The sequence below is a fragment of the Bubalus bubalis genome, chromosome 4 (assembly GCF_019923935.1).
Source record: "Bubalus bubalis isolate 160015118507 breed Murrah chromosome 4, NDDB_SH_1, whole genome shotgun sequence".
Taxonomy (NCBI): Eukaryota; Metazoa; Chordata; class Mammalia; order Artiodactyla; family Bovidae; genus Bubalus; species Bubalus bubalis.
The window spans coordinates 16,640,210-16,650,807 of record NC_059160.1 but is presented as its reverse complement, the minus strand read 5'-3'; the positions used below and the strand labels follow the sequence as shown (position 1 = coordinate 16,650,807).

Here is a 10,598-nt window from a genome sequence, read left to right as displayed (position 1 = left end):
AGAAGACTCTTGAGAGTCCCTTGGACTGCAAGAAGATCCAACCAGTCCATCCTAAACGGAATCAATTCTGAATATTCATTGGAAGGACTGACACTGAAACTCCAATACTTTGACCACCTGATGAGAAGAACTGACTCATTGGAAAATACCCTGATGCTGGGAAAGATTGAAGGTGGGAAGAGAAGGGGACAACAGAGGATGAGATGGTTGCATGGCATCACTGACTCAATGGACATGAGTTTGACTAAACTCCAGGAGTTGGTGATGGACAGCGAGGCCTGGCATGCTGCAGTCCATAGGGTCGCAAAGAGTCGGACACGACTGAGCAACTGAACTGAACTGAACTGAGCTGATGCACAGTAAAAGAAGCAAATAAAATGAAGTTTTTCACATGGAAATAGAAAATGAATACTGTAAAACAGAAGAGAGCAAATTTGCTAGCCTTCAAGGTCAAGTTAGCTATATGGTTAAAGGTTGAATTTATCTTTGAAAAATAGCAGAATTCAGAGTTATACATACATGTGGTTAGTTCCATTTTTAAACCTATAGATAGTATAAAATATTCAAAATATTAAAGTGAGTTACTTTGAGTGAATGTGGCAGTTTTGTTTTCCTTTATTCTCCACTATTTGCTAAACTTTATTTAATGAGTACATGTTACTTTTATTTATCTTACTTTTTTTATTATTGAAAACATGATATGAGTTTTTCCCCTACCAAAGCAATGTTAAAATATGTAGGAATATATCTTTTGCCTTGGTAGGGAGAAACTCATACCACATTTTCAATAATAAAAACAAGTAAGATAAATAAAAGTGACATGTACTCATTAAATAAAATTTAGCAAATAGTGGAGTCTATACTTCTGTATCTATATCTAGACAGATATGTCCAGAGGTAGATATAGGTACAGGTATATAGATATATAGATATAAATATACCCACAGAGGGATAACATCTATTAACTTAAGAGAGAAACTTTTTTCTCCCCAGAATCAAATCTTAAAAGGCATGATCAGTATAACAATGTCTTCAGTACTGGTTTCAAAACAAGTGCCTGAGCAATCTTCATTCTTTCTGCCCAGGGTGTAAGTCAAGGGTATAACACAGTATATGAAGGAAGTGAATGTTAGTCGTTCAGTCCTGTCTGACTCTTTGCTACACTATGAACTGCAGCCTGCCAGGCTCCTCTGTCCATGGAATTCTCCGGGCAAGGATATTGGATTGGGTTGCCATTTCCTTCTCCAGGGGATCTTCTCAACCCTGGAAAAAACCCTGGTCTCCTGCACTGTGGGCAGATTCTTTACCATTTGATCCACCAGGAAAGCCCAACACTACATGTAAGTCAAGTTTGTTGTGTGTGGTTGGGCAGAGTGGGGGTCAAGCTGGGGCTGAGCTAATGAGGTCCAATCATGCTACATGCTATCAGGACAGAACTCAGATCCCCTAGGCCAGATGGGAGAGCTCCTGCCAAGACTTACCTTCTTGGACCACCTCTTCTACCTGTACGTCTTCCATCCTACCATCATGGTAAACACACAACACACACACACACACACACACACACATACACACACTGCCATCCAGATACTAATGTGAAATTTACTAGACCAGATACACCTTTCTTTTTTAAGATCTTTTTTTATTTAGACCATTTTTAAAGTCTATTGAATTGGTTACAATATTGGTTCTGTTTATATTTTGATTCTTTTTGACCACAAGGCATGTGAGATCCTAGCTCCCCAACCAGGGATCAAACCCTCATCCCCTGCATTGAAAGGTGAAGTCTTAACCCCTGGACCCCCAGGGAAGTCCCTAGGTGCCCCTTCTTTCTTGCCCCCTGATCTGGCCCTCACCCTCTTCCCTATCATCTGTCCTTCCTCAGCTGACAAGGGCACAGATCATGTCATGGGTCATGTCATGGATCAGCCCTGCCAGCAGATTCCCTCCTTGGTGCTGATATACAAGCCTGCTAGTGAAACCCTCCAACCTGGACCCACCTGGCCTCTTCAGTGCTCCTGCTCTCAGACTACATTCAGTGACGACCTGCTCACTGCCTCACAGGGAGCTGCCCCAGGGCTGGGAAAGCACCTGGCACATTAAATAGGTAGCTTCCAAATGCATAAGTGAGTGGGCAGGTAGAGAGATGGAGGGACTCATCTAATAGGGGAAACAAGCAGGGTAGACGACAGAGGCCTGAGAACTTAGAGGCTGTTCTGGATCTGAGCCTCCTGGGGGAACACATTGTCGTGGGGTTTCTGAGCCCTGGAGAGAAGGCTTCCCTAAAAAGCAGATGTTTAATACAGAACACAATGGCCTTCTGAAGGATGAAGATATAAGAGCCCTTTCTCCTTCTGGGGGCCTGACTTCTGCTGGGAAAATGCCAAGTCACTGGTGGTCCACAGCCACTCTGTTTGCCCAGCCCCAGGTGCCGTAACCCTCAGGGGCTCACACTCTGGACCAGATGCTGAGGATAAGAAGATGCCTCCATCCTGTCCTCAATTGCCCTTGTTCCTCTAAGGGACAAGTTCATTGGCAGGCCTGAGTCCATTGAGGGGGGAGGAAGGGTTGTTTGGTTTTGTTTTGTTTTGTTGCTGCACTGCGTGTGGGATCTTAGTTCTCCAACCAGGGATCAAACATATGCTCCTTGTATGGGAAGCTGGGAGTCCTAACCCCTGGGCCACCAGGGAAGTCCTGGGAGGGTCTTGAAACAGACCCTAGTGGTGCTTTGCGGTCGCAGCAACCCCCCCCCACCCCCGCTCTACTTTTTTTGATTTCTTTATTAGCCGCACCACATGGCATGTGGTATCGTAGTTCCCTGACCAGATATCAAACCCACACACCGTGCATTGGATACATGATGTTTTAACCACTGGACCATCAGGTAAGTTCCCTCTGTGTGTCACTGATGAGGGAAGCAGGGTGGGTCCCCAGGGCAACCAAGCTTCTCTCTCCTCTGTGTCCTCCTGCACTTCCCGTCTCTAATTCTTGATCCTGTTCCATTATTCTGGGCATTGAACCCTGGTCGTTCCTGGACCAGAGCTGCTGGCTGACTAAAAACAGGAAGAACAGGTTAATGGAGAAGAGAAGGCCAGGAAAAAAAAAAAGCCCTTAATTGTGATTTCTACTGCCCTTTGGGTAGGAACCCTGAACACACAGCTGCAGTCCCCAGGAAGGGCCCTGAGGAAGGGGGCATTCCCGTCAGGCTTAGAAAGTGGCATCTGGGCCTCGAACCCAAGGCTTTTCTGTTCCGAAAAATGCAGACTCTGCCTGCAATGCAGGAGAGCCCAACTCGATTCCTGGGTCAGGAAGATCTGCTGGAGAAGGGATAGGCTACCCACTCCAGTATTCTTGGGCTTCCCTTGTGGCTCAGCTGGTAAAGAATCCGCCTGCAGTGCAGGAGTCCTGGGTTAGATCCCTGGGTTGTGAAGATCCCCTGGAGAAGGGAAAGGCTGCCCACTCCAGTATTCTGGCATGGAGAATTACATGGACTCTTTAGTCCATGGGGTCCCAAAGAGGCAGACACGACTGAGCGACTTTCACTGCTGCTACTAAAAATGCAGAACCATCTCTAGCCCTTCCCCATGTGGGCCAGCAGTTGGGAGCACCATCAGACATTTCATAACCAAACCAAATTAAACTGGAAACAGAATTTTTTTTTTCTTCTGGTTTTGCTTATGCAAATAGTTCATTCCCTACAACCTTCCTCCGGGGAATGGTTTCCCGGAATGGCCACTACTTCCCCCTCCACAGACCCTCCCGCCCCCTTCCCTTCTCCGCATGACCCTGCTCTCCCTGGTCACAGAGTGGATGAAAACCTTGTCATGAGAGCTAGGGATCCAACAACAGGCCTTGAGAAATGTGAGCCTGGTGGGGACCAAGGAGGGAGGGAGACACCAGAGGGAAGAATCCTGGGCACGGGAGGACCACTGTGCCCATAATTACTCAGGGAGGTGGGAGCACACTGCCCCTCCCCATATGCCATATCCCTCCAGTGTGCACACACAGGAACACACTCAAACACATGCCCCATCCCTCCTCCTCAGGAGAAAGGAGACTCAGACTCAGGAGGTGAGGCCACACTGCCTTCCTCCTCCAGCTCATAGGGAGCAGCGAGGTGGGGAGTCCCTCAGCCTGGAGGGTCAGCCTCCGTGCCTGAGGCCCTCTTCCATAGGTGGTCTCTCCCAGATGCCTTGCTGAATGTGTGGGAGCCATTTCAGACCATGACTGGAAACCCTCACCCTCAGTTATCTGGTCCCAAGCCACACGATTCCTGGAAGGGGAGCGGAGTGATGCAACAGGGCAGGGAGGAGGCTGGGGAGAGAGGTGGGGGAGCGTGATGACCTCTGGACTGGACACTGCCCCTGGGAGGAGCACCCAATGCAGCAGCTGCAGAGACCAGCCTCCCCCCTGCACCCTCCCCACCCACCCTAGGACATCTCCCTGAGATCTAGAATGGACCGAGAGGAAAATGCCTGGCAGTACAGCAATCCCATCCCCTGCTGCTGCTGCTGCTAAGTTGCTTCAGTCGTGTCCAACTCTGTGCGACCCCGTAGATGGCAGCCCACCAGGCTCCGCCGTCCTTGGGATTCTCCAGGCAAGAACACTGGAGTGGGTTGCCATTTCCTTCTCCAGTGAATGAAAGTGAGAAGTGAAAGTGAAGTCACTCAGTCGTGTCCGACTCTTAGCAACGCCATGGACTGCAGCCTACCAGGCTCTGCCGTCCTTGGGATTTTCCAAGCAAGAGTTGCCTTCTCCAACCCCTACCAGACAGCAAGTGTCTGCACCCCTCCTGCCCTACAGACACCTTTTTCCTTTTGGCAGGTGGCTCTTATACCTTCTGCCACCAGTCCTGTTCTACGGGGTGGGAGGCGCCATCCCCATCCCTCAGAGGCTCTGGGGAGGTGACATCCCCTCTGTTCTCCAAGCATTGAGAGGACCACTGTGGTCACAGTACCCACGGGGTACAGGGTGAAGCTTGTCTTCTGGCAGTTTGACCTGAAGCCTTCACAAGGTTGTTTCTATGACTATGTCAAGGTAGGGGGCAGATTAGGGGGGTGGGCAGAGGGAGAACTGGGTGTCTCTGGAACCGGGGGACCCGAGTTCTGACCGGCCTGGCTAGGACACCCTGCCTGGGGACACAGCCCCAAGCTGGTCAAAGCTGATGGCCAGGTGGGGCTCTGGAAGTCCAGGGGTGTCGAGGATGGAAGGCCACTGCTCTGAGAGACCCTCGTGGAGCACAGAGGGGAGAAACAGAGAGGGAGGGGACAAGCCCTGCTCTTGGGGAATGCACTGTCCACAGGAGTCAGAAAAACCTTCCCTGTCTGCTTACTTGCCCGGAGGATTTTGGAAACTTCCATGCCTCGGTTTCCCTGTTGCCATGGAGAGTGTCACCGTGGCTGCCTCCTCACCAGGAACACAGGGACGTGGGCAAGCGGCATGTGTGTGGTGGTGGCTCAAGGGTGGTCTCCAGCCAGGACAGTGGGCTCAGTCCCCTCCTCTGTCACCACCAAGGGCATCGTCTCAGTCCCTCTTTCTACATCCTATAAAAATGAGATTCCTGGAGACTTCCCCAGTGGTCCAGTGGCTAAGACTCTGTGCTCCCAAGGCAGGGGGCCAGGCTTGATTCCTGGGGAACTTAGGTGGGGAACTAGGATTCCACATGCTGCACAGCACAACCTAAAAATAAAATAAAAATTAAAAAATGAGATTCTTGATTCGGGATTCAGATAGAGCCTACACACAACCCATAAATACTATTTCCAGGAGATCCCCTGGAGGGTATAAAAGCACACCATGAAAATGCCGTATCTTCCCAGCCCAGAGGACTTGGGATGTCAGCAGTGCTGGTAGCAGGCAAAGTGGGGATGAGATAGGAGGAGGGACGTCTTCTGCTTTGCAGGAGTTAAGGAATCTGTGAAGGAAGAGGTAAGGAGAGCTCAGTGATGCCTTCTAAGCTGGCAGGTCCCAGATGCTCACATTCAGCTGAATATCAGGAGTCATGGCTGGACAGGAATGGGTTGACCAAAACAAGGTGGAAGGACAGGACAGAGGGTTAAGCAGACCATCCAGGCTCTAGGGATGAAGGAATGATAGAAACCGGGAAGAGGTAACCAGGATTCCAGTGGCAGGAGGACACAGGAGGAGGTGGGGGGTGAAGAACGGTCTGACACACGTTGTTGTTCAGTCACTAAGTCCTATCTGACTCTTTGCAAACCCATGGACTGCGGCACACCAGGCTCCCCTGTCCTTCACTGTCTCCCAGAGTTTGCTCAAACTCATGTCCATTGAGTTGGTGATACTATTCAACCATCATTCATCTGTCGTCCCCTTCTCCTCCTGCCCTCAATCTTTCCCAGCATCAGGGTCTTTTCCAATGAGTCAGCTCTTTGCAGCAGGTGGCCAAAGTATTGGGGATTCAGCTTCAATCTCAGTCCTTCCAATGAATATTCAAGGTTGATTTCCTTTAGGATTGACTGGTTTGATCTATCTGTTGTCCAGGGGATTCTCAAGAGTCTTCTCCAGCATCACAACTTGAAGGCATCAATTTTTCAGCACTCAGCCTTCATTATGGTCCAGCTCCCACATCCATACATGAATACTGGAAACACCATATGTCTGACTACTTTGTCGGCAAAGTGATGTCTCGGCTTTTTAATATGCTGCCTAGGTTTGTCACAGATGGGGGACATAAAAGGGAGGGCCGATGTCCCATGCACAGGATAATGTGCAAAGTCAGCCAATAGGGATGCAGGACAGAGGAAAGGCCCCTGGGGAAGTTGCAACAGCCAGAGCCCATCAGGTAGAGAGCAGTTGGAGGCTGTCCAGAAAGGGGCGGGATCACTTCTGTGGTTCAGGAGGATGACCATCACTGACCTTCATGATGTTCCATGTGGGATGTGTCCCTTCACAGCTTGTCCCCCTGTCCCTCCTCCACAGATCTCTGCTGATAAGAAGACCCTAGGGACGTTCTGTGGGCAGCTGGGCTCTCCCCTGGGCAACCTCCCTGGAAGGATGGAATTCATGTCCCAAGGAAACAAGATACTGCTGACCTTCCATACAGACTTCTCCAACAAGGAGAACGGCAGTGACATATTCTACAAGGGCTTCCAGGCCCACTACCAAGCCATGGGTGAGTGGTGCCTGTACTGGGCTCCTGGCCTCATACTGAATGAAAGATAGAATTTGGGATTCTTGAATCAAAGAAGCCGGAAGCCTGGCCTGCGGGTTCCCACCCCTCCCACTGAAGTTCCGGTAGAGTCCTTCTCAGTTCTCACATGGCCCTGTGTTCTCTCCAAGTCAAGGACTGCGGGCAGCCCCGAAGCCTGCTCAACAGGGCCTTCAATTACACCACCAGAGAGGGGGTGAACACCTACAAGGCACGTATCCAGTACTGCTGCCATGAGCCCTTCTACAAGATGCACACCAACGAGGGCACAAGCGAGTCTGAGCGAGGTAGGGACCCACACAAATGGCTGTCTTCTCCCTCTTGTTGGGAATCTTCTGCAATTTCTTCCAACAGAATCTCCAAGGAGGGAATATTAAGATATTTAGCCAGGGAACTGGTTTCAGGGGTGCCAAGAGGCTTCTACTAAGGTTGAAGATGGAGACACTTGAGCTGATAGAAAGAAAGCCCTGAATCTCATAAACAGCTCTCTCTCATCACCACCATCACCATCCAAACCACGACCATCACTAGCACTGCCATCAGCATTACACCACCACTCGCACCACCATTACCCCACTATCAATCACAATCCCAGCACGACCACCACCACCACCCTCACCAGCACCCGTACTGCAGGCTTATCAGTGGGGTTTCCTCAGCATTCTCCCCACATCCCCTCTCAGGTTGCTGTGTTGTGACTTTTTGCATTACTAAATTACTCTCAAACTCATCTATGGTTATCTTAAAAACTTTTTTTAAATAAAAGAAATCACATGCCTTGTAGATTTGAAATGTGCCAAACAGAAAAACAATCTTATTTATATGCTGTATAGGGTATTATTTAAGAACTAGGCTTTGAAGTCAGACAATCATCCCTTTGCATCTTGGTTCTAGCACTTAGAAGTTATATGACCTTGTGCAAAAAAATTTAAACCCAGTTTCCTCGTCTCTAGTGTTAGTCACTCAGTTGCGTCACACTCTTTTCAACCCCATGGATTATAGCCCACCAGGCTCTTCTGTCCATGGAATTCTCCAGGCAAGAATACTGGAGTGGGTTGCCATTTCTCCCTCCAGGGGGTCTTCCCAGCCCAGGGGTTGAACCTGTGTCTATTACGTGTTTTGCATTGGCAGGGTTCTTTTCCACTAGCTCCGCCTGGGAAGCTGAAAAGCATCACCATGGTCCTTCAATGACATAACACAGATAAAGTGTTGAGCATCAGGCAGGGTTCGTTGTCCACAATCAGAAGACATAGCTATGGGGAATTCCCTGACAGTCCAGCAGGTAGGACTCCACATTTTCACTGCTGAGGACTCAAGTTCAATCCCTAGTTGGGGAACTAAGATCTACACTGCTCGGCCAAACAAATTCCCCCCTCCAAACAAACAAACAAAAAATAGCTCCCATTATCATCCACAACTCAGCACCAAGATGCAATCATTGATGAGATCTTCCTGAGAAGTTCCTTCCAGTTTTTGTGTCAACTTTCAAACACAGGGATCACACTGAATATGAGTTCAGTATTCTGATTTTTCCATTTAGCATCAAAACAAAAGCATACACATGGTGCCCCTTAGACTTTCAGTATCCCACCTGCAGACATTCCAACCTTTCCCTTTTTTCCTCCTCCATTCTGTCCTTGCTTTGGTGCTCTTGGCCCCTGCCCACACCCCCCCAGCCTGAGCTCAGCCCCCTCTCCCCTGTGCAGGGCTGTACACCTGCACGGCTCAGGGCATTTGGAAGAACGAGTTGGTAGGAGAGAAGATGCCTCGGTGTTTGCCAGGTGAGTGGAAGCCCGCCACTGTCCTCTGTGGCCTTGGCAGCCATGCAGGGCCTCAGAGGAGAGGTGGCATAGACAAGAGAGAGACAGTCCAGCCTGAAGCTGAAGATGGACATGGTGCATCTGAAGAAAGGAGAGGAGATGCCCCAGGAGAAGGGCAGAGGGACCCAGAGAGCTGGCCCTGTCCTGACAGTCCTAGACTTTTCACTGAGCAGATGGGAGACCAAGATTAAATAAAAAGGGCAAGAAAAGCCCCAGGAAAGAATAAACAAGAACGAGGAGAGGTGGTGAAAATATGCCAAAGATGGTGGGTTGGGGAGGATGAAGGGAGAGGAAAGGGCCCTGAGCCAAAAGAGGGGCAAAGGGGAGGGAAAGGCCATGGTGGGAGGTGGGTGGACGGACACTGACGTTTCTCTCCCTGAACCCATCTTCTCCTCCCCAGTGTGCGGGGAGCGAATCCACCCTGTCGAGCAGAGGCAGCGCATCATTGGAGGCCAGAAGGCCAAGCTGGGCAACTTCCCCTGGCAGGCCTACACCAACACCCACGGGCCCAGGGATGGCACGCTGCTGGGGGACCGCTGGATCCTCACGGCCGCGCACACCATCAACCCCAAGGACCACGAGGCACAGGGCAGCCCCAGCTTAGACGTGTTCCTGGGCCACGTCATTGTGGAAGATATCACCAAGCTGTCCAACCACCCGGTCCGTAGGGTCATAATCGACCCAGACTACCACCAGGAAGAGTCCCACAATTTCGAGGGGGACATCGCCCTCCTGGAGCTGGAAAATAGCATCACCCTGGGCCCCAACCTCCTGCCCATCTGCCTCCTAGACAATGAGACCCTCTATGACCTGGGTCTCATAGGCTATGTCAGTGGCTTTGGGATCATGGAGGAGAGAATTTCTCACGACCTCGGGTTTGTCCATCTGCCAGTAGCTAAGCGAGAGATTTGCGAGTGCTGGCTCTGGCAAAAAAAAAAAAAAAAAAAAAACAGGAATGATGTGTTTTCTGAAAACATTTTCTGTGCTGGGAGCCCAACCTTAAAGCACGATGTCTGCCATGGGGATGCCGGAGGGATCTTTGCAGTGAGGGATAAGAAAAATGACTGCTGGGTGGCCACGGGCATCGTGTCCTGGGGCATCAGGTGTGGTGAAGGGTACGGGTTCTACACCAATCTCCTCAACTACGTGGACTGGATCAAGAAAGAGATGGAAGTGTAAGACTGAGCTCAGGATTGCCTAGGTCAGAATCCAGAGAGCAGTGACCCGTTGTTGATAACTGCTAAGAATCCATATTAAAATCATTAATGCAGAAAGATACCATGTGAAATAATTTCTCTTCTCTATAATCCCACCCACATTCTTTACCTGAAACAACTTAAAAGGCACCTTTATTTCCCCCAAGGATTGCAGAAGATACCACAACCTCTGGTTATCCCTGTCCTCTTCCGTGTTTATACCATCGGGTAACTGAATATAGAACACCTCCCAGATGAAGTTTTATGAGAAAGCCCATGGTGTAAAATGAATTAAAAGCAGTGTTTAATAAATATAAATTATTTAGTGAGTTCAGGACTTCCCTGATGGCTCAGCCATAAAGAATCCACCTGCCAATGCAGGGTTTGATCCCTGATCCAGGAAGATCCCACGTG

General features: G+C 49.8%; 1 protein-coding gene across 2 annotated transcripts; it reads left to right on the top strand.

Annotated features, from left to right (window-relative positions):
* Positions 1 to 6,587: 6,587 nt before the first annotated feature.
* On the top strand, positions 6,588 to 10,254 carry LOC112584474 (complement C1r subcomponent-like). Of its 2 annotated transcripts, XM_025283129.3 has the most exons (4): positions 6,588 to 7,132; positions 7,300 to 7,455; positions 8,875 to 8,949; positions 9,389 to 10,254. In XM_025283129.3, the coding sequence occupies exons 1-4, from the start codon at positions 6,862 to 6,864 to the stop codon at positions 10,165 to 10,167; spliced, it is 1,281 nt and encodes a 426-aa protein (XP_025138914.3). In that variant the 5' UTR covers positions 6,588 to 6,861; the 3' UTR covers positions 10,168 to 10,254. The 2 variants fall into 2 exon arrangements, with proteins under 2 accessions (XP_025138914.3, XP_045021203.1); XM_045165268.1 differs by lacking the exon at positions 8,875 to 8,949.
* The last annotated feature ends 344 nt before the right edge of the window (positions 10,255 to 10,598 follow it).

Excerpts from the sequence above, each read along its gene's own strand:
- LOC112584474 (XM_025283129.3), top strand. The coding sequence starts at position 6,862 with ATGACCATCACTGACCTTCATGATGTTCCATGTGGGATGTGTCCCTTC. Across the intron at positions 7,133-7,299 it reads GGCCCACTACCAAGCCATGG|TCAAGGACTGCGGGCAGCCC; the intron begins GTGAGTGGTGCC and ends GTTCTCTCCAAG. Across the intron at positions 7,456-8,874 it reads CACAAGCGAGTCTGAGCGAG|GGCTGTACACCTGCACGGCT; the intron begins GTAGGGACCCAC and ends TCCCCTGTGCAG.